The 27,500-nt window shown below is 45.8% G+C and overlaps 1 protein-coding gene across 3 annotated transcripts in view; it reads left to right on the top strand.

Annotated features, from left to right (window-relative positions):
- The window catches only part of cdc42bpb (CDC42 binding protein kinase beta (DMPK-like)), a 65,483-nt gene that overhangs the window by 7,863 nt on the left and 30,120 nt on the right, over nt 1-27,500 (top strand). For 2 of the 3 annotated variants that reach the window (XM_078274611.1, XM_078274612.1), the window contains exons 3-19: nt 2,675-2,766; nt 6,664-6,747; nt 7,382-7,477; nt 8,204-8,352; nt 9,081-9,174; nt 10,670-10,870; nt 12,134-12,382; nt 16,788-17,001; nt 18,761-18,868; nt 19,054-19,187; nt 20,691-20,933; nt 21,603-21,713; nt 22,443-22,687; nt 24,588-24,693; nt 25,041-25,165; nt 26,190-26,295; nt 26,448-26,510. In XM_078274611.1, the coding sequence (XP_078130737.1) occupies nt 2,675-2,766; nt 6,664-6,747; nt 7,382-7,477; nt 8,204-8,352; nt 9,081-9,174; nt 10,670-10,870; nt 12,134-12,382; nt 16,788-17,001; nt 18,761-18,868; nt 19,054-19,187; nt 20,691-20,933; nt 21,603-21,713; nt 22,443-22,687; nt 24,588-24,693; nt 25,041-25,165; nt 26,190-26,295; nt 26,448-26,510 (2,420 nt within the window). The remainder of the gene's footprint in view (nt 1-2,674; nt 2,767-6,663; nt 6,748-7,381; nt 7,478-8,203; nt 8,353-9,080; nt 9,175-10,669; nt 10,871-12,133; nt 12,383-16,787; nt 17,002-18,760; nt 18,869-19,053; nt 19,188-20,690; nt 20,934-21,602; nt 21,714-22,442; nt 22,688-24,587; nt 24,694-25,040; nt 25,166-26,189; nt 26,296-26,447; nt 26,511-27,500) is intronic. The other variant, XM_078274613.1, reaches the window with a different exon arrangement.

Genomic DNA, 27,500 nt, shown 5'->3' on the forward strand with positions numbered 1-27,500 from the left:
TCATCCAGAGAACTCACACATTCCTCCAGATAATAACTCACATTCATCCAGATAATAACTCACACATTCATCCATTCATCCAGATAATAACTCACACATTCATCCATTCATCCAGATAATAACCCACACATTCATCCAGATAATACCCCACACATTCATCCATTCATCCAGATAATACACATTCATCCAGATAATAACACACATTCATCCAGATAATAACCCACACATTCATCCAGATAATATCTCATCCATTCATCCAGATAATATCCCACACATTCATCCATTCATCCAGATAATAACTCACACATTCATCCAGATAATAACCACACATTCATTCATCCAGATAATAACTCACACATTCATCCAGATAATATCTCACACATTCATCCATTCATCCAGATAATAACTCACACATTCATCCAGATAATAACTCACACATTCATCCAGATAATAACACACACATTCATCCAGATAATAACTCACACATTCATCCAGATAATAACCACACATTCATCCATTCATCCAGATAACTCACATTCATCCAGATAACTCACACATTCATCCATTCATCCAGATAATAACTCACACATTCATCCAGATAATATCCCACACATTCATCCATTCATCCAGATAATAACTCACACATTCATCCAGATAATAACTCACACATTCATCCAGATAATAACCACACATTCATCCATTCATCCAGATAATAACTCACACATTCATCCAGATAATAACTCACACATTCATCCAGATAATAACCACACATTCATCCAGATAATAACTCACACATTCATCCAGATAATATCCCACACATTCATCCATTCATCCAGATAACTCACATTCATCCAGATAACTCACACATTCATCCATTCATCCAGATAAAAACTCACACATTCATCCAGATAATATCTCACACATTCATCCATTCATCCAGATAACTTACACATTCATCCAGATAATAACTCACACATTCATCCAGATAATAACTCACACATTCATCCATTCATCCAGATAATAACTCACACATTTATCCAGATAATAACTCACACATTCATCCATTCATCCAGATAATAACTCACACATTTATCCAGATAATAACTCACACATTCATCCAGATAATAACTCACACATTCATCCATTCATCCAGATAATAATACACACATTTCTTTATCCATATACTGTCTATATCGTTATACTGCCTATATATTTATACTGTCTATATATTTCATTCTGCCTATATATTTATACTGTCTATATATTTCATTCTGCCTATATATTTATACTGCCTATATATTTCATACTGCCTATATATTTCATTCTGGCTATATATTTATACTGCCTATATATTTCATTCTGGCTATATATTTATACTGCCTATATATTTCATTCTCTCTATATCTTTATACTGTCTATATATTTATACTGTCTATATCTTTATACTGTCTATATCGTTATACTGCCTATATATTTCATTCTGTCTATATATTTATACTGCCTATATATTGCATTCTGCCTATATATTTATACTGCCTATATCTTTATACTGTCGATATATTTATACTGCCTGTATATTTCATTCTGCCTATATATTTATACTGCCTATATCTTTATACTGTCTATATATTTATACTGCCTATATATTTATACTGCCTATATATTTCATTCTGCCTATATATTTATACTGTCTATATATTTCATTCTGCCTATATATTTATACTGTCTATATATTTCATTCTGCCTATATATTTATACTGCCTATATCTTTATACTGTCTATATATTTATACTGCCTATATATTTCATTCTGCCTATATATTTATACTGTCTATATATTTCATTCTGCCTATATCTTTATACTGCCTATATCTTTATACTGTCTATATGTTTCATTCTGCCTATATGTTTCATTCTGCCTATATGTTTCATTCTGCCTATATGTTTCATTCTGCCTATATGTTTCATACTGCCTATATATTTCATTCTGCCTATATATTTCATTCTGTCTATATATTTATACTGCCTATATATTTCATACTGCCTATATATTTCATTCTGCCTATATGTTTCATTCTGTCTATATATTTATACTGTCTATATATTTATACTGCCTATATGTTTCATTCTGCCTATATATTTCATTCTGCCTATATATTTCATTCTGCCTATATGTTTCATTCTGCCTATATATTTCATTCTGCCTATATATTTCATTCTGCCTATATATTTATACTGCCTATATATTTCATTCTGCCTATATATTTCATTCTGCCTATATATTTCATTCTGCCTATATATTTATACTGCCTATATATTTCATTCTGCCTATATATTTCATTCTGCCTATATATTTCATTCTGCCTATATATTTCATTCTGCGTATATATTTATACTGCCTATATATTTCATTCTGCCTATATATTTCATTCTGTCTATATATTTATACTGCCTATATATTTATACTGCCTATATATTTCATTCTGTGTGCACGTTTTGCAGCCTAAACAGATCAGCTGATATTGGTTATTAGAGAGCAACACGGCTCGATGGGGTATTATTAGAGTCTAAATGATCTCTGATCGCTGGGGGATGAAAGGTCATAATATAATAATAACAACAACAACAACAACAACAACAACAATAATAATAACGGCGTGTGTTTGTGTCTCCAGTGAAGCCGTTCACCACCACGGTGAAGGACATGCGGCTCCACAGAGACGACTTTGAGATGCTGAAGGTGATTGGACGAGGAGCGTTTGGAGAGGTAAGACTTCCTGTCTTCTTACAGCCGGGAAAACCCACAGACAGTAAGACAGTTTATATAATGGAGCAGCAGACCCCGTGTCTCTGGACGGAGACCAGTGACGTCTCTGGACGGAGACCAGTGACGTCTCTTTCCCGGTGATGGCTGAGCGTTACTGAGCAGCCTCCAACTGAGCTTGAAGACGTAGATGTGACGTGAGCAACCTGTCTGAAAGTTGGAAGTCTTCTGGTAGCTGTGCCAAGAGAAATCTCAATCATTCCCAATCTAGCAGAGACGGAGAGCGTAGGTATATGTAAGGAGATAACATAGACACAGGCTCATTATTGATCACTAAAATGATAGTTAACATTAGTCATTACACTTAAACAGCTGATGGAAGTCCAAACTGCCTGAGAGCTTCTCCTGTACTATACGGTAACTCCTCTACTATGAGACAGGAAGTCTCGTGGTTATGACCCAATCGTTAGCCTATTGTTATAAAAACGTCTGCTACGGAGCCATAACGTGAGCTACAAGGTAATGGAGCCTTTTATACATTGTCGTGTTTCTTTAGAAATAAACAACGGACAAATAGAGTCTTTAAACGCTTCAGATGTAAAGGTATTCTCTGTCAAAGTGACGTCAGAATGAATGGCAGTCAATGGGATGCTAGCGGGATGCTAACGGGATGCTAACGGAGGTGATGGCTTGTAGCATCAACATGGCTCCATAGGAGCTACTTGTTGTGAGGAGAGGCTTACCCCCCCTGGGTGTACTGAGATAGAGTCTCTCTCCTTCCTGTGTTGTAACAGGAAGTGTTTCCAGTTAAATGTGGCTCTGCATTTCCTGTTTATGACCTGCAGCTTCCTGTCTCTTCCCACAGGAGCTCAGTCCTGTTTTTAGTTTTCAATAAACTTTATTGAAAACTGTGTGTGTGTGTGTGTGTGTGTGTGTGTGTGTCTGTGTGTGTGTCTCTGTGTGTGTGTGTGTGTGTGTGTGTGTGTGTGTGTGTGTGTGATTGTCTCTGTGTGTGTGTGTCTGTCTGTCTGTGTGTGTGTGTGATTGTGTGTGTGTGTGTGTGTGTGTGTCTGTGTCTCTGTGTGTGTGTGTGTGTGTGTGTGTGTGTGTGTGTGTGTGTGATTGTCTGTCTGTGTGTGTGTGTGTGTGTGTGTGTGTGTGTGTGTGTGTGTGTGTGTGTGTGTGTGTGTGTGTGTCTGTGTGTGTGTGTCTGTGTGTCTGTGTGTGTGTGTGATTGTCTCTGTGTGTGTGTGTGTGTGTGTTCTGAGTGACAGTGTGTGTGTGTGTGTGTGTGTGTGTGTGTGTGTGTGTGTGTGTGTGTGTGTGTGTGTGTGATTGTGTGTGTGTGTTCTGAGTGACTGTGTGTGTGTGTGTGTGTGTGTGTGTGTGTGTGTGTGTGTGTGTGTGTGTGTGTGTGTGTGTGTGTGTGTGTGATTGTGTGTGTGTGTTCTGAGTGACAGTGTGTGTGTGTGTGTGTGATTGTCTCTGTGTGTGTGTGTGTGTGTGAACAGTAAAGTGAAGGATTCCTGTGGATCATTAACGTGTCAGTCTGATAACAGCTGGACTGTGTTCACTTAGAAACAGTTATCCTAAAATAAGAGGGGGGGGGGGACATGCAGGAAATCATCACAGGTCGGACTCTAACCCTGGATCTCTGCGTCGAGGCATAAACCTCTCAGTGTATGTGCGCCTGCTCTACCACTGAGCCAACCCGGCCACAGGACTCTGTTAACTGCTCCTCAGATCTCTGCAGGGTGAATCCAGACAGCTAGAAATAATATAAACAATATGATATTCAAACTGTTGACTGCTTTCTTTAATAACACACATAACACAATACTTGTACTTTTACTTTCAGTACTTTTAAAATAAACTACTTGCAATACTTAAGTACAAAAAATGTTGAATACTTTAGTACTTCTACTTAAGCGTGGTGCTTAAAGAGCAACTTCTACTCAAGTCACTTTTTTGATAGAGCACTTCTACTTTTGCTCAAGTATGGGTCTCTAGTACTTTATACATGTCTGGTGAATCCAGGCCGCTAGCTAGACTATCTGACAATCTGAGCTTTCTGTCCCACGACTAAAACTACTTTTAACGTACACATGTTCCACCAAAACCAGCTCCTTCCTCAGACTATTTAGCAGAGGCATGTTATTTTAAATAAAAGTCTGTAAGGCTTTTCTCTTCTCTGCCAGAACACTGTGTGTGTGTGTGTGTGTGTGTGTGTGTGTGTGTGTGTGTGTACATACCAGAGGAAAGGTGTGTCACAGCCACACCTGGCTGCAGCCTGAGGATATAAACACACACAGAGCGATAGTGTTGCTGTTCCTGTGAGGACCGTCGTCGCTCTGAGACTCAGCTGGTCCTCACAGATACACAGATACACCGGTAACACACACATCAACACAGCTGTGTGTGTGTGTTTGCGTGTGTGCGTGCGTGTGTTTGTGTATACACAGGTGTGGCTCGGCTCACATACCTGCTGCCTGTTTCACAACCAGTTTTAAACACACAAACAATGAAACACGATATAAAAAATGTTTATATATTAATACACTTTAACCCTTTGAACTATACGATAGGCTCCGTATTTCTGCTTATTGTGATGTAATTTCCTGGAGTTTGCTTCAGATGCTTCACATCCCTAAAATCAGCACAACCTGAGCTAAAAGGTTACTACGCAAGTCAATCAACCAGAATAATTAATAAAAGTATTAAAATTGTCTCATTAATGATTGATAGTTTCATCTGCAACAGAGATGGACTAACGTGGTGAAGCTAGTCTTGCTAGTTTAAGACCAGCGCCCACGTCGTTTAAATAGCAAATGCACCTGCTGCATCTGTGGCCAATGGGCGTGCTGGTCTTACAGGGAGGTGTGTTCAGGTGCATTCTGGGCGTGCTGGTCTTACAGGGAGGTGTGTTCAGGTGCATTCTGGGCGTGCTGGTCTTACAGGGAGGTGTGTTCAGGTGCATTCTGGGCGTGCTGGTCTTACAGGGAGGTATGTTCAGGTGCATTCTGGGCGTGCTGGTCTTACAGGGAGGTGTGTTCAGGTGCATTCTGGGCGTGCTGGTCTTACAGGGAGGTATGTTCAGGTGCATTCTGGGCGTGCTGGTCTTACAGGGAGGTGTGTTCAGGTGCATTCTGGGCGTGCTGGTCTTACAGGGAGGTGTGTTCAGGTGCATTCTGGGCGTGCTGGTCTTACAGGGAGGTGTGTTCAGGTGCATTCTGGGCGTGCTGGTCTTACAGGGAGGTGTGTTCAGGTGCATTCTGGGCGTGCTGGTCTTACAGGGAGGTGTGTTCAGGTGCATTCTGGGAGTATTGCTATCTTGAGGCAGTGGGAAGTGATGGCACCATTGACCAACAAAAACCTGGTCTAAAGTCAATAACGCAGCATTTCATTGTTATTTTAACAGAGCATTAGTAAAATGCTCCTAGGCTCGTGCACAGCACGTGCACACTATGCTTGTTACACACACACACACACACACACACACACACACACAGAGACGCACAGCAGCACACAGACATGCAGAAGATTACAAATACAAATATTACGGTGCAAATCCTCCATCATAACAGCAATGCTCCAAGGTCCAAACGCGCCTGGCTTTTAAAGGGAATGGGAGATGATCTCTGATTGGTTGATTGCATGTTACGCCCAAAACACACCTCTGATTAATGAAGACACTAAGAACAACCCAGACAAACAAATCCAGTGAGGCAGGGTTTATATTGTTATGATGTAAATTGAGGCAGCAAAAGCAGCATCAGCTCCAAAATATCGGCTCAAGAAAATCTGCAGCCCGTATCGGTCATCGGCACTAAAAATCCATATCGGTCGATCCCTAGTTCTGAGTTACTCTGTGTCATGTGATCATGTGTGTCTGTGTCTCAGGTTGCCGTGGTGAAGATGAAGCACACAGAGAGAGTTTACGCCATGAAGATACTCAACAAGTGGGAGATGTTAAAGCGAGCCGAGGTGAGTTCTGCTTCTGGTCCATGTGGTGGATCCTGCAGCACACCAAAGCTGGGGGAATGAGAGGGGGAGACACCAGAGCAGGGGTAATGAGAGGGGGAAACACCAGAGCAGGGGGAATGAGAGGGGGAAACACCAGAGCAGGGGGAATGAGAGGGGGGAACACACCAGAGCAGGGGGAATGAGAGGGGGGAACACCAGAGCAGGGGGAATGAGAGGGGGGAACACCAGAGCAGGGGGAATGAGAGGGGGGAACACCAGAGCAGGGGGAATGAGAGGGGGAAACACCAGAGCAGGGGGAATGAGAGGGGGAACACCAGAGCAGGGGGAATGAGAGGGGGGAACACCAGAGCAGGGGGAATGAGAGGGGAGACACCAGAGGAGGGGGAATGAGAGGGGGAAACACCAGAGCAGGGGGAATGAGAGGGGGGAATGCCAGAGCAGGGGGAATGAGAGAGGGGAACGCCAGAGCAGGGGGAATGAGAGGGGAACACCAGAGCAGGGGGAATGAGAGGGGGGAACACCAGAGCAGGGGGAATGAGAGGGGGAAACACCAGAGCAGGGGGAATGAGAGGGGGAACGTAGCAGTGGAGATGAAGTCTGAACAGACAGACTAACTGTAACGTTGTGTTTTTAGACGGCGTGTTTCCGAGAGGAGCGGGACGTTCTGGTGAAAGGAGACAGTCAGTGGATCACCACTCTGCATTACGCCTTCCAGGACGACAACTACCTGGTGAGTACTGCAGAACTGATAATACTAGTACTAGTACACTGGCCCAAATTAACATTTTTTTAACTCTATTTTGGTTTGCTGACAATGCCGAGTGCAGACGCTTCGCAGCACAGCGGTGTAGCAGCTGAGCAGACAGGGAGCAGACAGGGAGCAGACAGGGAGCAGACAGGGAGCAGCCAGGGAGCAGACAGGGAGCAGACAGGGAGCAGACAGGGAGCAGACAGGGAGCAGCCAGGGAGCAGCCAGGGAGCAGACAGGGAGCAGACAGGAAGCAGCCAGGGAGCAGCCAGGGAGCAGACAGGGAGCAGATAGGGGGCAGCCAGGGAGCAGATAGGGAGCAGACAGGGAGCAGACAGGGAGCAGACAGGGAGCAGCCAGGGAGCAGATAGGGAGCAGACAGGGAGCAGACAGGGAGCAGCCAGGGAGCAGACAGGGAGCAGACAGGGAGCAGCCAGGGAGCAGCCAGGGAGCAGCCAGGGAGCAGCCAGGGAGCAGCCAGGGAGCAGCCAGGGAGCAGCCAGGGAGCAGCCAGGGAGCAGACAGGGAGCAGACTCGGCTGTCCGCTAACTTGTTGCCCTCTCTGCCAACGTTAGCTGCTTTGTTTTAGGCTACGAAACGTGAACGCTATAAGCAGAAGGAAGCTGGCTGCTAGGCTAACGTTTGTAGTGCAAAGTGCAATACCCTTGTGTTTCAGTACCTAGTAATGGATTACTCTGTGTGTTTCAGTACCTAGTAATGGATTACTACGTGGGCGGAGACCTGCTGACCCTGCTCAGTAAGTTCGAGGACCGTCTTCCGGAGGACATGTCCAAGTTCTACGTGGCGGAGATGGTGCTCGCCATCCACTCCATCCACCAGCAGAACTACATCCACAGGTACACTGATACCATGGTTACATACCACGGGGAGGGGCGTGCGTGCGTGCGTGCGTGTGTGTCTGTCTGTGTGAATGTGTGTGTGTTTGTGTGTCTGTCAGTCTGTCTGTCTGTCTGTCTGTCTGTGTGTGTGTGTGTGTGTGTGTGTGTGGTTTTCCCGTCACTGACGGTGTTTCACGTTGGATTCGTTACAGTGTGTGTCAGAGGAAGTGGGCTTTTCCTGGCAGCAGTGTCCTCTTGGAAATGTAGTTATGTCCTGTCCAGCCTTCCTTCCTGTTCACACACACACTGTATCTGAACACACTCTAACTGATTTCAGCTTCCTACACACACACACACGCACGCACACACACACACACACACACACACACACACACACACACACACACACACACACACACACACACACACACACACACAGTTATGAGTTATGAGTCCGCCCCTGAGTCTGAACACACTCTAACTGACTTCAGCTTCCTACACACACACACACACACACACACACACACACACACACACACACACACACACACACACACACACACACAGACAGACACAGTTATGAGTTATAAGTCCGCCCTGAGTCTGAACACACTGTGACTGGAACAGAACAGAAACATCTGTAGTGTCTGGATGTCTCTAAAAGTGACATCTGGGAGTAGTGTGTGTGATGTTTCATAATGATTTGAATGTGTTACGGTTTAATTTTTTGTGTCTTTGTGTCACAGAGACATTAAACCAGACAACGTGCTGCTGGACGTTAACGGACACATCCGCCTCGCTGACTTCGGATCCTGTCTCCGTATGATGGAGGACGGCACGGTAACACACACACACACACACACACACACACACACACAGACACACACACACACACATACACACACACACACATATACACACACACACACACACACACACACACACACACAGAGACACACACACACATACATACACACACACACACACAGAGACATACACACACACACACAGACACACACACACACACATACACAGAGACATACACAAACAGACAGACACACACACACACACACACACACACACACACACACACACACACACACACACACACACACACACACACACACACACACACAGAGAGACACACACACACACACACAGAGACACACACACACACACACAGATACAGACACCAGGGGGAATGAGAGTCTAAATAGTCTACCACATATTAGTACAGGTTATACTACACAATATTTTTGACCAAATACCTCGATATCGGTACCACAACGATATTGTAGTGTTGACTATCGGTGCTTTCACAAAATATTCACACAATGAGATGTTAGATGAATAATCATCATAATGTGGATATAAAGACTAAGTGATTAAAGGTAAATAATAGAACAGTTACAGCAGTCTGGTGAGGTCAGACAATGACATCACTTCACTGTAACGCAGCCTTTACAACCAGGAGAAGACACGTATGTCATATTACCATGTTACCATATCTAGTCTCATCTCACCATATCCATATGATATCCATACATTGACCAGCTCTACATGAAACCAGACACAGAGACAGAGAGAGAGACAGGTAGACACAGAGAGACAGGTAACCCAGACACAGAGACAGCAAGACAGGTAAACAGGACTTAGACACACATCACATACCCTTCACCATACCCCCACATCATCACATACCCTTCACCATACCCCCACATCATCACATACCCTTCACCATACCCCCCATCATCACATACCCTTCACCATACCCCCCCCACATCATCACATACCCTTCACCATACCCCCACATCATCACATACCCTTCACCATACCCCCACACACAGACACACATCCATAAAAAGCCTTTATTGATAGGGCTGATGCAGCACATAGGCCTCCTTCAGGGTGACTGACCAGGAGGGAGACAAACAGGAAATATACAGGACAAAGACAGGAAGTGACATCATCCTCAAAACCACCCAGAGCCGGATTAACCGGAGAGAGTACTCAAGGAATACTGCATGTTTCAGCCCCCTCCTAATGGAAGATTACCTTCAACTGCCACATGACTATTATGCTAATTTCTTTATTTGGGCTTATTTAAGTGTCAAAAAGGTATTAGGGGACCACTAAGGTCTATATAAAAGACTTCAGATACAGTATTAGGGGACCACTAAGGTCTATATAAAGAGACTTCAGATACAGTATTAGGGGACCACTAAGGTCTATATAAAGAGACTTCAGATACAGTATTAGGGGACCACTAAGGTCTATATAAAAGTCATAGGACCTTTAAAGGGCTAACCCTAACCCGTGTGTCCCGTCTGTGCAGGTGCAGTCATCGGTGGCTGTGGGAACCCCGGACTACATCTCCCCGGAGATCCTGCAGGCCATGGAGGACGGGATGGGCCGCTACGGGCCCGAGTGTGACTGGTGGTCTCTGGGCGTGTGCATGTACGAGATGCTGTACGGAGAAACGCCATTCTACGCCGAGTCGCTGGTGGAAACCTACGGGAAGATCATGAATCACGAGGTCAGACGCTGTCACATCCAAACCTCCTCACGCTGAACATTTCTCTCTCTCTGAGCTCATCTCATCTCTCTCTCTGAGCTCATCTCATCTCTCTCTCTGAGCTCATCTCTCTCTCTGGGCTCATCTCATCTCTCTCTCTGGGCTCATCTCATCTCTCTCATCCCTCATCTCATCTCTCTCTCTGAGCTCATCTCATCTCTCTCATCTCATCTCTCATCTCTCTCATCTCTGCTCATCTCATCTCTCTCTCTGGGCTCATCTCATCTCTCTCTCTGAGCTCATCTCTCTCTCTGGGCTCATCTCTCTCTCTGAGCTCATCTCTCTCTCTGGGCTCATCTCTCTCTCTGAGCTCATCTCATCTCTCTCTCTGGGCTCATCTCTCTCTCTGAGCTCATCTCATCTCTCTCTCTGAGCTCATCTCATCTCTCTCTCTGAGCTCATCTCTCTCTCTGGGCTCCTCTCATCTCTCTCTCTGAGCTCATCTCATCTCTCTCTCTGAGCTCATCTCATCTCTCTCTCTGGGCTCATCTCTCTCTCTGAGCTCATCTCATCTCTCTCTCTGAGCTCATCTCTCTCTCTGGGCTCATCTCTCTCTCTGAGCTCATCTCTCTCTCTGGGCTCATCTCTCTCTCTCTGCTAGATTTGTTCTGATGGAGAGATTGTAATAATAAAAAGCTGGAGAGACTTCAGATGTTTCCAGGTTACGTGTTTGTCTCCAGACTCTCGTCCTCTTTTCTAAATCTGAACATCTCAAAGGACAGACACCAACGTCCTCATTCTCTCTCTCTGTCTCTCTCTGTCTCTGTCTCTCTCTCTGTCTCTCTCTCTCTCTCTCTCTCTCTCTCTCTCTCTCTCTCTCTCTGTCTTTCTCTCTCTCTGTCTCTCTCTCTGTCTGTCTCTGTCTCTCTCTCTCTCTCTGTCTCTCTCTCTCTGTCTCTCTCTCTGTCTCTCTCTCTCTCTGTCTCTCTCTCTGTCTCTCTCTCTGTCTCTCTCTCTGTCTCTCTCTCTCTCTGTCTCTCTCTCTCTGTCCTTCTCTCTCTCTTTCTCTGTCTGTCCGTCCCCTTCCTCTTCCCATGAGGACTCCACCCATCATATCTATAGTATATATTAGACCTGTTTCTGTTGTCTAGCAGATGGAATAAAGAGGAGAAAGTCTCCGTATGAGACATTCAATATTACAGTTTACTAGTTATAACTGAATAACCTCTCCATGTCTGGATGTGTGATAACCCATAATAATAATAGCTTGTTGTTGTGTGTCAGGAGCGTTTCCAGTTCCCGTCCTCAGTGGCCGACGTGTCTGAGGACGCCAGGGATCTGATCCAGCGGCTGCTCTGCTCCAGAGAGCGCCGTCTCGGCTCCAACGGCATCTCTGACTTCCAGCAGCATCCGTTCTTCAGCGGCATCGACTGGGACAACATCCGGGCCGCCGCCGCGCCCTACATCCCCGACGTCTCCTCACCAACAGACACGTCCAACTTCGACGTGGACGACGACGTCCTGAAGAACCCGGTGAGGACACAGGCCACGCTCACACGCTCCCGAACACCAGAATCATGTTAAAAACAAACATAAAATAACAACAGCAGTTCGTGAGATGGTCACGTTATTTTGATCTAGAGCTGGTCAGTATATGGATATCATATGGATATGGTGAGATGAGACTAGATATGGTAACATGGTAATATGACATACGTGTCTTCTCCTGGTTGTAAAGGCTGCGTTACAGTGAAGTGATGTCATTGTCTGACCTCACCAGACTGCTGTAACTGTTCTATTATTTACCTTTAATCACTTAGTCTTTATATCCACATTATGATGATTATTCATCTAACATCTCATTGTGTGAATATTTTGTGAAAGCACCGATAGTCAACACTACAATATCGTTGTGGTACCGATATCGAGGTATTTGGTCAAACATATTGTGATATTTGATTTTCTCCTTATCGCCCAGCCCTAGCGGTGAGGACACACCACAGGCTCCAGAACAGCAGAATCATGTTAAAAACCCCATTTTTATTTATTTATTTTTAATTTAAACTTTTCAAAGTTATATTTATGATTGTTGTAGACGTTCTTCCTTTAGGCGAGGCAATGTTTCAGTCAGTTCAAATGTTCGTCTACAGACAGAGCTTAAAATACCTGCTTCATACCACCTTTTTATCCAAATCTTTCAATCTTTCTGTCCCTTTTTGTCAACATTTTGTCACTTTTTCTGACGTTTTCGTTGCTTTCTACTAAGTATGTGGCTGGAGATGGAGAGGGCCAGCTCCTCAGCAGGAGTGAAGGCCTGTGGAGGAGGGCCCCCTCCAGGTGGCTGCAAGCTATTTCATTGTTCTATAGGCCCTTTGTATACCAATATCCTACAAAAGAGACTGACTCAGGCAATTCAGCCTTGTACTCGTTGGCCTTAAAATATGTGCCTGTACATGTATTGCTACTGCTACTTACCGGTTTGAATTATGTTTTTATATTTATTTTGTATTTGCTCCCACGATCTTTTGCCATTGCCAGGGTTGCAACTGAAATAATACAGCAAGTTTAACGTTATGGATTGCACTGCAGTGTAAATATGGTCAGATCTGCGCATCTAACGCATTTACAGCATCTGTTATTTTCTGCCAGCTTTCCCTCCTTGATTTGGTAGCAGTGACTGTGTTGTTTATTGCATGGATTATATGTCTGTATTCCTCATATTTTTGTAAGATTATTGTCTGCTCCTGTTGCGTAAAATATTTGCCTCTCGTAGTTTTGTCCATGTTTGCGATTGGACATGCTGTTCGAACACGCCCCCTTTATGTGAATGAATCAGCAATCAAATCTCCAAACCAGCTTAGTGTCGGCTCAGGAGATAGAAAGGAGTGGAAACCAGGGATGCACTGTATCTAGAATTTTTCCCGGTGAACTGAACCCTACGCTGTCACTCCGCGCTACGCTGGTCGCCGTAATGACGGCGCCGTTGATTACAGGAAGGTGTTTACGTAGGTGGAGCTTCAATGCAGCAGGCTGAGAGGAAGTGGAAATGGAACTGGTGAGCAGAAAAAGGGTTGTTTGGCAGTACTTTCAGTCAAAAGAAGGCCATTCAAGTCCAGCTACATGTTCAATCTGCAATGCTGATTAGTCTGGTGGTGGCGAGGACCCTAAACAATACACAACATCACCGCTGTTACAACATCTGGTATGAAACATCTGGAAGAATACGAGCTGAGCATGAAGGAATCTACAGACAGCAGCCAGAATGCAGCAACTTCAGCTACGGCAAAGGAAGGACAGTCACTGTTTACTTCATTAACGTGTTGACTGTGTTCATGGACTGAGGACGGGACGAGGACTCAGCAGAATCTCAACCAGGGGGTTCAGGACTCAGCAGAACCCCAAAAATCTGGATTCAGTGCATCCCTACTGGAAACTGATCACAGACGTTGAACATGTGAAGGAACCGTTAATTAAAACACCAAAACGTCTCTTCTAGGCCTGAAAGAACAGAGTTCTGTCTTGTAGGGGTGGGGGAGAATATCGATACAGCGTAAGGTGCTTTCCGACCGGATAGTACTTGTACTTTTTAGAGGAAAAGTACACTTCTAAGCAGTTCTAAGAACTACTCTCCCCCAAAATCTTTTTTTTCGTTTGCATTCCCACTGGCCCAGTGGCCATAGGGACTGGTAGGAGGGGTAAGGGAGTGATGCAAGCACGGCAACGGTCTTTGCCGGTGAGCCGCAGGACACGCTTGTGGAGTTTAACTCTGAAAAGACAGCTAACCACAGGTTCCCGTTAATCTTATGATGGACATGTGTTGTGATATTTAAACAAACGAACTGTCAACGGCAAAATAAAAGCCTCTGATTTACGAGAGCGGTCTGACAGACCTCCAGCTCACAGCGAGGTGTCTGAGCAGGACTGGCCCAGAGACGAGCTAGTGGCCGGGGCAGCCGCCTGCTGGCTGTCACCTCACTTCATGGAGCTTCTCAACTTCGAAAACTTTGAAGCAAATTGTCAATTCGGCATCAATTTGCATCAAGACTGCCTATATTAGAAATATAAACAGTTCATTTCTTTCCTAAAACGTCAGAAGTGAATTTAATGATGAATAAGATGGTGAAAACTGTTAAAAATGTCCCGTTGTTGCTCTGCCTGCAAGTTCTGAGTTGGCAGTGGGCGGGACTTATAAGTTTGACCAATCAAGTCCACCTAGGAGAAGGGAGAAGGGGAAAGGCCCTGCTCTGGAGTAGGAGCTAAAACAGTACGCTACAGCGGCCAGAGGAACTTAAAAATCCCCAAATGTTTCCTGTCGGAACATGACGAAGAAAGGGTTCTAGGAACGTTTAGCTCTAAGAACTGCAGAAACCCCTCCGGTCTGAAAGCCCCTGATGTATCGTGATATTTTTCGTGGCAATACTGTATCGATACACAGACGCCAAGTATGGATCTATTATTATACATGTGATGGTCAGTCTGTCTGCTTGACTATCCCATTTAGCAGCAATAACAGTGAAGTGAGATGATCAGAAAGAGAAATGGATCTTTTTAGATTAAACAGATGTTGACAAAGCTTGAAATTGGGAAAAGTTTGAAGTTGGAAAAAACGTAATGGATTGCAATATATCGCAGAATATTGCAATATGTTTAAAATTGCAATAATATTGTATCGTGACATAAGCATCGTGATGATATCGTGACATAAGCATTGTGATGATATCGTGACATAAGTATCGTGATATCGTATCGTGATGATATCTTATGGTGACATAAGTATCGTGACATAAGCATCGCGATAATATTGTATGGTGACATAAGCATCGTGGTGATATGGTATGGTGACACAAGTATCGTGGTGATATGGTATGGTGACACAAGTATCGTGATATGGTATGGTGACACAAGTATCGTGGTATGGTGACATAAGTATCGTGATATTATATGGTGACACAAGTATCGTGATATCGTGTGGTGACACAAGTATCGTGATATGGTATGGTGACACAAGTATTGTGATGATATATGGTGACACAAGTATTGTGATGATATATGGTGACACAAGTATCGTGGTATGGTGACATAAGTATTGTGATATGGTATGGTGACACAAGTATCGTGATATGGTATGGTGACACAAGTATCGTGATATCGTGTGGTGACACAAGTATCGTGATGATATATGGTGACACAAGTATCGTGGTATGGTGACACAAGCATTGTGATATTATATGGTGACACAAGTATCGTGATATGGTATGGTGACAAGTATCGTGATATCGTGTGGTGACACAAGTATCGTGATATCGTGTGGTGACACAAGTATCGTGATATCATATGGTGACATAAGTATCGTGATATGGTATGGTGACACAAGTATTGTGATGATATATGGTGACACAAGTATCGTGATATGGTATGGTGACACAAGTATCGTAGTATTGTGATGATATATGGTGACACAAGTATTGTGATGATATATGGTGACACAAGTATCGTGATGATGTCGTGACATAAGTATTGTGATGATATATGGTGACACAAGTATCGTGATGATCGTATGGAGACATAAGTATCGTGATGATGTCGTGACATAAGTATCGTGGTGATATTGTATGGTGACACAAGTATCGTGGTGATATTGTATGGTGACACAAGTATCGTGATATCGTATGGTGACACAAGTATCGTGATATCGTATGGTGACACAAGTATCGTGATGATATCGTGGCATAAGTATCGTGGTGATATCGTGGCATAAGTATCGTGGTGATATCGTGGCATAAGTATCGTGGTGATATCGTGGCATAAGTATCGTGGTGATATCGTGGCATAAGTATCGTGGTGATATCGTGACATAAGTATCGTGATGATATCGTATGGTGAGGTCTCTGGTGATTCCTGCCCCTAGCAGCAGCTGTTTTCTGTCTTGTTCCTGCAGGAGCTGAGCCCCCCGGTGTCCCATACCGGCTTCACCGGCCAGCACCTCCCCTTCGTGGGCTTCACCTACACCACCGACAGCTGCTTCGCCGACCGCAGCTCGGTCAGCCGGGCGGAGGACGGTGGGGTAGGGGGCGGGCAGGATGTGGAGGCGTTCGAGAGGAGGATCCGGCGCCTGGAGGAGGAGAAACAGGAGCTGAACCGCAAACTGCAGGGTGAGACACACACACACACACACACACACACACACACAGGCACACACACACAGGCACACAGGCACACACACACACACACACACACACACACACACACACACACACACAGGCACACATACACAAAGACACAGACACACACACACACACACACACACTGGCACACACAGACACACACACACACACACACCATTGCCCTGGGCAACAACGTTCATGTGCCCCTCCCTTGCATTAAAGTCCCCATCATTCAGCGCATTTTAATAATAAATGTTCAAGACAATTGAAACAGATCCACTAATGTTTATATATAACTTAATGTAACCAATAAACTACCAGCTGTTACGAGCACTCATTAGTGTTAGCAGTGTGCTTGCCTGTGTAGGCATGTTTAATAAATATAGGCCAACGTTTCCCACGAAGGCATCATGTTATGGAGCTGACATGCTGGCCTTCTATCAGGACTTTAAATATACAAACTCACTTTAGTTCACAATATCCTCACAATCAAGACCTCTAACAAGGTCATGTTCCAGGGATTAAAAGTGAAGAATCTGTGACATTGGGCTCTAGCACTAGCTGAGACGAGAGGAGAAACCACTAGCTAGCTGATGTAGTCCTTACCTAGCTACTGAGCGTGTAGTCCTTACCTAGCTACTGAGCGTGTAGTCCTTACCTAGCTACTGAGCGTGTAGTCCTTACCTAGCTACTGAGCGTGTAGTCCTTACCTAGCTACTGAGCGTGTAGTCCTTACCTAGCTACTGAGCGTGTGGTCCTTACCTAGCTACTGAGCATGTAGTCCTTACCTAGCTACTGAGCGTGTAGTCCTTACCTAGCTACTGAGCATGTAGTCCTTACCTAGCTACTGAGCATGTAGTCCTTACCTAGCTAGCTCATGTAGTCCTTACCTAGCTACTGAGCATGTAGTCCTTACCTAGCTACTGAGCGTGTAGTCCTTACCTAGCTACTGAGCATGTAGTCCTTACCTAGCTACTGAGCATGTAGTCCTTACCTAGCTACTGAGCGTGTAGTCCTTACCTAGCTACTGAGCACGTAGTCCTTACCTAGCTACTGAGCATGTAGTCCTTACCTAGCTACTGAGCGTGTAGTCCTTACCTAGCTACTGAGCGTGTAGTCCTTACCTAGCTACTGAGCGTGTAGTCCTTACCTAGCTACTGAGCATGTAGTCCTTACCTAGCTACTGAGCGTGTAGTCCTTACCTAGCTACTGAGCGTGTAGTCCTTACCTAGCTACTGAGCGTGTAGTCCTTACCTAGCTACTGAGCGTGTAGTCCTTACCTAGCTACTGAGCATGTAGTCCTTACCTAGCTACTGAGCATGTGCGACTGCCAACAAAGATGTTCCAGCAGTGAGAGGTCTCACTCTGTAGCTAAAACAGAGACCTGAAAACAGGGTGAAAAGAGGAGCTGCATCAATGAGCAGAACAACTAAAATATGAAACCATGTAAACCTATTCTGGTACAACCTCAAAATACAATTATGAACCTGAAAATGAGCAGAATATGAGCACGTTAAGCTCCCTCACCATCACAGTGTGTTCACACCCCAAATAAAGACAACCAATCATGGTGTGCAGCAGCAACAGGGCTCAGAGATCAAGACTAACGTAAACGTTGGAGTTCTCCTTTAACCTTGACCAAGCCTCCCATACGATCTAAAACACTGGTATCAGTATCAGCAGGAACTGGAGCCTGTGCTCCTGTCCCCTGACCTCTGACCCCTGACCTCTGACCTTGTCATTGCAGAGTCGACCCAGGCGCTGCAGTCTCCGGCTCGAGGAGGAACTCTGAGCCGAGACAAAGAGATCAAGAAACTCAACGAGGAGATCGAACGGCTCAAGAAGAAGCTGGCAGGTGTGTGTGTGTGTGTGTGTGTGTGTGTGTGTGTGTGTGTGTGTGTGTCTGTCTGTCTGTGTGTGTGTGTGTGTGTGTGTTGTATGAACCACTCTGTGTTACATTTACATGTGTATATAAAGTGCTGTGAATGAATAAAGTAAATAAAGATTGGTTGATTGATTGATTGTGTGTGTGTGTGATAGACTCTGATAGGCTGGAGCACCAGCTGGAGGAAGCTGTCACACTCAGACAGGACTACGAGAGCTCCGCCTCCAAACTGAAGACGCTGGAGAGACAGGTGAAGACGCTGAGACAGGAGAAGGACGAAGTCCACAAGGTATTCACATCCCACGTCTTTTAGGATCAGGGTTAAAGGGCAATTTGGGGGGGGGGTTTCTACCTGTTTTTGCTGCTGACAGACTCAGATTATTATTGAGTCTGAGAACATTATGAAAGGATCCCTACAGAGATAGACCTTTTAGTTAAAGAGTAAGATCCTTTTAGTTTAACATGAAAGAGCCCCAAAATCACCATCACCAAACTACACCAGACTCCATGTAAATAATCAGGACTTTTAGCGTGTATAGAGCCAGCATATTTCCACCAGACTCCATGTAAATAATCAGGACTTTTAGCGTGTATAGAGCCAGCATATCTCCACCAGACTCCATGTAAATAATCAGGACTTTTAGCGTGTATAGAGCCAGCATATTTCCACCAGACTCCATGTAAATAATCAGGACTTTTAGCGTGTATAGAGCCAGCATATCTCCACATGTAAATGGATGAATTAAGGGTTTATTTCAACCAAACCAGAGTGGTGATTGTTGGAACAGTGGAGAGATGAACCAAGACGGCTTTTGATAGTTTGATTCAGTTTCTGTCCACTTTGAATGAAGTGTCTTTGTTAGGATAATTATTTATCAAAGAATGGAAGAGTTATCTTTGGAGTTTGTTTACTTGCATTAAGTAGAGTCAGTATACAGTACTTCAGCATAAGTACAGAAAATGACTGAAGATTGTTCACAACAGTGTCTTTTTAAAGGAGTTGGGAGTCAAGTTAGTTATTCGGTTCATGCAATCAGTAGCTTTCTTCAGTCTCCTCACATTATGCGTTCTGCTCTCAGGGATGCATCCTGTGCTCTTTGCAAGGTCACTCAGCTTCCATGATTAACACATGAGAGACCGAAATACTAAAACAGCAGTTTGGATGCAACTGGTTTTAATAAAGAAACTGAAGCAAGCTGTCACTTCATATATCTTATCTATCTCTAACAGTCTGTGTCTTTAACTCTGTGCACAAACGTGTCAACAACTACTCTACTGAGGCTACAGGCTAGTCCAGGCAAGGTGCATGCTGGGAGTTGTAGTAGAGGGAATGGCTCTATACAGGCTAAAAGTCCTGATTATTTACATGGAGTCTGGTCGGTTTGGTGATGCCGATTTCGGGGCTGTTTCATGTTAAACTAAAAGGATCTTACTCTTTAACTAAAAGGTCTATCTCTGTAGGGATCCTTTCATAATGTTGTCAGACACTTAGAATAATAATCTGAGTCTGTCAGCAGCAACAACAGAACTTTTAGTGACTCTAACTGCTGCTGAACATTAGTCCTGTAGGGTTACATTACAGCTTGGTTCTGGTTTAATTCTGGACCAGTTTCAGAGGTTGGTGTCCCATCAGACACAGAAACCAGGTTAGCTTGCAGGTCTCCTGGTGTCTGTTGATGTCAACCTCTCTGGTTCTGGTCCTGGTTCTGGTCCTGAGTGAGCGTGTCTGTTAGGATCTTATGTAAACTGACTGGTTCTGGTCCTGGTCCTGGTTCTGGTTGTGTGTGAGCAGCAGCTGGCAGACTCTCTGGAGCGTTTCCGTACCCAGACCAAGGAGCTGAAGGAGGCCCACTCCCAGAGGAAGCTGGCCCTGCAGGAGTTCTCGGATCTGTCGGAGAGGATGGCCGACCTGAGATCCTCCAAACAGCGTCTGTCCCGCCAGCTGCGGGACAAAGAGGAGGAGACGGACGCCGTCCTGCAGAAGATGGAGGCCATGAGACAGGAGATCCGCAAGACCGAGAAGAACCGCAAAGAGGTGAGACAGGTTGTTGTTTAATATCAAAAGAGAGTGAGATAGTTTGTTTAATATCAAAAGAGAGTGAGACAGTTTGTTGTTTAATATCAGAAATGAGTGAGACAGTTTGTTGTTTAATATCAGAAGAGAGTGAGACAGTTTGATATCAGAAGAGAGTGAGACAGGTTGTTCTTTAATATCAGAAGAGAGTGATACAGTGTGTTGTTTAATATCAGAAGAGAGTGAGACAGTTTGTTGTTTGATATCAGAAGAGAGTGAGACAGGTTGTTCTTTAATATCCAAAGAGAGTGATACAGTTTGTTTAATATCAGAAGAGAGTGAGACAGGTTGTTCTTAAACATCAGAAGAGAGTGAGACAGTTTGTTGTTTAATATCAGAAGAGGGTGAGACAGTGTGTTGTTTAATATCAGAAGAGAGTGAGACAGTTTGTTTTATATCAGAAGAGAAGAGAGACAGGTTGTTCTGTTTTTCTCGGTTTATAGCGTTTCTGTTCTAACCCAATAATAATAATAATAATGATGATAATAATAATAATAATAATAATAATAATAATAATAATAATAATCAGGTATTGCTGAGCTGTAGTTCTTCCTGTTTACCACCAGAGGGAGACACACACACACACACACACACACCCTTCAGAATAAAAGCCTTTTGTGTGTTTATCAGCTGGAGGCTCAGCTGGACGATTCGAAGGCCGAGGCGTCGAAAGAGAAGAAGCTGAGAGAGCACAGCGAGGTGTACTCCAAACAGCTGGAGACAGAGCTGCAGAGCCTGAAGGTCAGACACACACACACACACACACACACACACACACACACACACACACACACACACACACACAGAGAGACACACACACACACACACACACACACACACACACACAGACACAGACACACACACACACACACACACACACACACACAGACAGACACACACACACACACACACAGACACAGACACACACACACACACAGACAGACACACACACACACACACACACACACACAGAGACACACACACACACACACACACAGAGCACACAGACACACACACACACAGAGACACAGACACACACACACACACACACAGACAGACACACACACACACACACACACAGACAGACACACACACACACACACACACACACACACACACACACACACACACACACACACACACACACACACAGAGAGAGACACACACACACACACACACACACACACAGAGAGAGAGACACACACACACACACACAGAGAGACACACACACACACACACAGAGACACAGACAGAGAGACACACACACACACACACACACACACACACACAGAGACACAGACACACACACACACACATACAGTGACACAGAGAGAGAGACACACACACACACACACACACAAGAGAGATACACACACACACACACACACACACACACACACACACAATGAGAGATACACACACACACACACACTCTCTAACATCCTCACAACGTCCTGGTTCTGGTGTCAGTCCCAGCAGGGTCGGGGTGCAGCTGCTTGGGGGGTGGAGTCTCAGCAGGAAGTGGCCCGTCTGAAGGCGGAGCTCGATAAGAAGGTCCTGTTCTACGAGGAGGAGCTGGTCCAGAGAGACTCCGCCCACACCTCCGAGATCAAAAACCTCCGCAAAGACCTGCACGAGTCTGAGGGGGCGCAGCTCGCTGCCAACAAGGAACTGCTGCAACTACGGGACAGGCTGGACAAAGACAAGAGGGACAGGTGAGTCCTGAACCAGGGAGGGGGACAGGTGAGTCCTGAACCAGGGACAGGTGAGTCCTGAACCAGGTACAGGTGAGTCCTGAATCAGGGAGAGGGACAGGTGAGTCCTGAACCAGGGAGAGGGACAGGTGAGTTCTGACTCAGGGACAGGTGAGTCCTGAACCAGGGACAGGTACAGGTGAGTCCTGAACCAGGGACAGGGACAGGAGAGTCCTGACTCAGGGAGGGGGACAGGAGAGTCCTGACTCAGTGATGGGGACAGGAGAGTCCTGAACCAGGGAGGGGGACAGGTGAGTCCTGAACCAGGGAGGGGGACAGGTGAGTCCTGACTCAGTGATGGGGACAGGAGAGTCCTGACTCAGGGAGGGGGACAGGTGAGTCCTGAACCAGGGACAGGAGAGTCCTGAACCAGGGAGGGGGACAGGTGAGTCCTGACTCGGGGACAGGTGAGTCCTGAACCAGGGAGAGGGACAGGTGAGTCCTGACTCAGGGAGAGGGACAGGAGAGTTCTGACTCAGGGAGAGGGACAGGAGAGTTCTGAGTCAGGGAGGGGGACAGGTGAGTCCTGAACCAGGGACAGGTGAGTCCTGAACCAGGGAGAGGGACAGGTGAGTCCTGACTCAGGGAGAGGGACAGGTGAGTCCTGAACCAGGGACAGGTGAGTCCTGAACCAGGGAGAGGGACAGGTGAGTCCTGAACCAGGGAGAGGGACAGGTGAGTCCTGACTCAGGGAGGGGGACAGGTGAGTCCTGAACCAGGGAGAGGGACAGCTGAGTCCTGACTCAGGGAGAGGGACAGGAGAGTTCTGACTCAGGGGAGAGGGACAGGTGAGTCCTGAACCAGGGACAGGTGAGTCCTGAACCAGGGAGAGGGACAGGTGAGTCCTGACTCAGGGAGAGGGACAGGAGAGTCCTGACTCAGGGAGGGGGACAGGTGAGTCCTGAACCAGGGACAGGTGAGTCCTGAACCAGGGAGAGGGACAGGTGAGTCCTGAACCAGGGAGAGGGACAGGAGAGTCCTGACTCAGGGAGGGGGACAGGAGAGTCCTGACTCAGTGATGGGGACAGGAGAGTCCTGACTCAGGGAGGGGGACAGGTGAGTCCTGACTCAGGGACAGGAGAGTCCTGAACCAGGGACAGGAGAGTCCTGAACCAGGGAGGGGGACAGGTGAGTCCTGACTCAGGGACAGGTGAGTCCTGAACCAGGGACAGGTGAGTCCTGAACCAGGGAGAGGGACAGGTGAGTCCTGACTCAGGGAGAGGGACAGGAGAGTCCTGAACCAGGGACAGGTGAGTCCTGAACCAGGGAGAGGGACAGGAGAGTCCTGACTCAGGGAGAGGGACAGGAGAGTTCTGAACCAGGGACAGGTGAGTCCTGAACCAGGGAGAGGGACAGGTGAGTCCTGACTCAGGGAGAGGGACAGGTAAGTCCTGACTCAGGGAGGGGGACAGGTTAGTCCTGAACCAGGGAGAGGTACAGGAGAGTCCTGAACCAGGGAGAGGGACAGGTGAGTCCTGACTCAGGGAGAGGGACAGGTGAGTCCTGACTCAGGGAGAGGGACAGGAGAGTTCTGAGTCAGGGAGAGGGACAGGAGAGTCCTGACTCAGGGAGAGGGACAGGAGAGTCCTGAACCAGGGAGAGGGACAGGAGAGTCCTGAACCAGGGAGAGGGACAGGTGAGTCCTGACTCAGGGAGGGGGACAGGAGAGTTCTGAACCAGGGACAGGTGAGTCCTGAACCAGGGAGAGGGACAGGTAAGTCCTGACTCAGGGAGGGGGACAGGTAAGTCCTGAACCAGGGAGAGGTACAGGAGAGTCCTGAACCAGGGAGAGGGACAGGTGAGTCCTGACTCAGGGAGGGGGACAGGTGAGTCCTGAACCAGGGTGTGTTTTGTTCTGCAGACAAACCGAGATGGATGAAGCTGTTTCCGCTCTGAAGGAGAAATCTGAACGAGAGAAAAACCTGCTGACGGAGGAAAACCGCAAACTGACGGCAGAAACTGACAAGGTGACAAAGTCCTGAAGTCCAGTAGTCCTGTTGAGTAGCCCTTATGGCACAGGTGTCAAACTCCAGGTCCTTTTGCGGACATTTTGGGGCGTTTTTTTTTTCATTTTTAGGGCTTTATGTCGACCAAACTGTCAGAGAGAACTGACTATATGAGACACGCCATAATACAGTCACAGATATTTGACTTTTTCGATTAAATGTCTCTTGATGTGATTCTTTATTTTCCAGTGTGGCCGTTAGTGAAGTTGAGTTTGATGCCCCTGCCTCATGGGATCAATGAATACATGATCATATCTGCTGTACTGTGTCTGCACATGCTCAGTTAGTGACGCCTGTTGTTCTCTCAGCTGTGTTCGTTTGTGGATAAACTGACGGCCCAGAACCGCCAGCTGGAGGACGAGCTGCAGGATCTGTCCTCTAAGAAGGAGAGTGTCGCTCACTGGGAGGCTCAGATCGCAGAGATCATCCAGTGGTGAGTCCCACACAATCCCTACAGAGAGAGAGCTTTTAGTTAAGGAGGAAGATCCTTTTAGCTTAACTTGAAACAGCCCTGAAATCACCATCACCAACCCCACCAGACTCCATGTAAATAATCAGGACTTTTATCATCGTAAAACACACTTCATTCAAAGTAGACAGAAACTAAATAAAACTACCAAAAGCCGTCTTGGTTCATCTTTCCACTGTTCCAACAATCACCACTCTGGTTTGGTTGAAATAAACCCTTAATTCACCCATTTACATGTGGAGATATGCTGGCTCTATACACGCTAAAAGTCCTGATTATTTACATGGAGTCTGGTGGAGATATGCTGGCTCTATACACGCTAAAAGTACTGATTATTTACATGGAGTCTGGTGGAAATATGCTGGCTCTATACACGCTAAAAGTCCTGATTATTTACATGGAGTCTGGTGGAGATATGCTGGCTCTATACATGCTAAAAGTCCTGATTATTTACATGGAGTCTGGTGGAGATATGCTGGCTCTATACATGCTAAAAGTCCTGATTATTTACATGGAGTCTGGTGGAGATATGCTGGCTCTATACACGCTAAAAGTCCTGATTATTTACATGGAGTCTGGTGGAGATATGCTGGCTCTATACACGCTAAAAGTCCAGATTATTTACATGGAGTCTGGTGGAGATATGCTGGCTCTATACATGCTAAAAGTCCTGATTATTTACATGGAGTCTGGTGGAGATATGCTGGCTCTATACACGCTAAAAGTCCTGATTATTTACATGGAGTCTGGTGGAGATATGCTGGCTCTATACACGCTAAAAGTCCTGATTATTTACATGGAGTCTGGTGGAGATATGCTGGCTCTATACACGCTAAAAGTACTGATTATTTACATGGAGTCTGGTGGGTTTGGTGATGGTGATTTCAGGGCTCTTTCATGGGAACAGAGTTGACAGAAAGCGGGAGTGATCCTTTAACGTGTGTGTGTGTGTGTGTGTGTGTGTGTGTGTGTGTGTGTGTGTGTTCAGGGTGAGCGATGAGAAGGATGCTCGTGGATATCTTCAGGCTCTGGCCACCAAGATGACTGAGGAGCTGGAAACTCTGCGCTGCTCCAGCCTGGGAACAAGACCTCTGGTAACTCACCCTCTGTCAGGCTTTTATTGTGAAACACAAGCAGGAAGTCTGTGCTGTGTGTCAGACTTTTATTGTGAAACACAAGCAGGAAGTCTGTGCTGTGTGTACAGTTCTGTGTCTTTGTTGATGTTTCTTTTAATGTGCCGTCTCAGCCTGACTCTGGACTGGCCACGCCTCCTAAGAAGCCCTGGCCTCCTATTGGTGGAGACAGGAGGGTGAGTGTGTCGGTCACTGCTTCCAGCCAATCAGGACTCAGTCGGGCTCGTCATGGGCGGGGTCTAAGAAGCTTGCATGGCTACTGGCTGTGATGTCTGTCACTCGTAATCAGCGCCACACGAAATCTGCGGACGCAGACGTTTCCTGCAGATTTGAAACTAAAACCAAATCTCAGACAAACAGCTCGCTGGATCCTGCAGGTTTTCATTCTGGATCAGGACTGGATCCTGCAGGTTTTCATTCTGGATCAGGACTGGATCCTGCAGGTTTTCATTCTGGATCAGGACTGAATCCTGCAGGTTTTCATTCTGGATCAGGACTGAATCCTGCAGGTTTTCATTCTGGATCAGGACTGAATCCTGCAGGTTTTCATTCTGGATCAGGGCTGGAAACTTCCAAAATAAATCTGCAGATTCTGTTTGTGTCTCATAATAAACCCACAATGAAAATCACCAATCACCAAATCCTTAAAGTAGTTCTGGTTCTGGATCAGGTTTTAGTGGTTTCTGTCGGGGGGTCTAAGTAACGTGTCCTTTTTCATTTCATTTTCTATTGGCTGGAAATGAACATTAGCGTTAGCATGACCTGGAGTAGACGCTCCATCTAGAAATACAAGCTGGTAAGACACATACAGGACATACTGCTCCTCCTTAGTGTGAGAGTGTGTGTGTGTGTGTGTGTGTGTGTGTGTGTGTGTGTGTGTGTGTGTGTGTGTGTGTGTGTGTGTGTGTGTGTGTGTGTGTGTCTGTGTGTGTGTGTGTGTGTGTGTGTGTCTATGTCTGTGTGTGTGTGTGTGTGTGTGTGTGTGTGTGTGTGTGTGTGTGTGTGTGTGTGTGTGTCTATGTGTGTGTGTGTGTGTGTGTGTGTGTGTGTGTGTGTGTGTGTGTGTGTCTATGTCTGTGTGTGTGTCTATGTCTGTGTGTGTGTGTGTGTGTGTGTGTGTGTGTGTGTGTGTGTGTGTGTGTCTATGTCTGTGTGTGTGTGTGTGT

This window comes from Sander vitreus, chromosome 18 (genome assembly GCF_031162955.1).
Source record: "Sander vitreus isolate 19-12246 chromosome 18, sanVit1, whole genome shotgun sequence".
NCBI classification, from domain to species: Eukaryota; Metazoa; Chordata; class Actinopteri; order Perciformes; family Percidae; genus Sander; species Sander vitreus.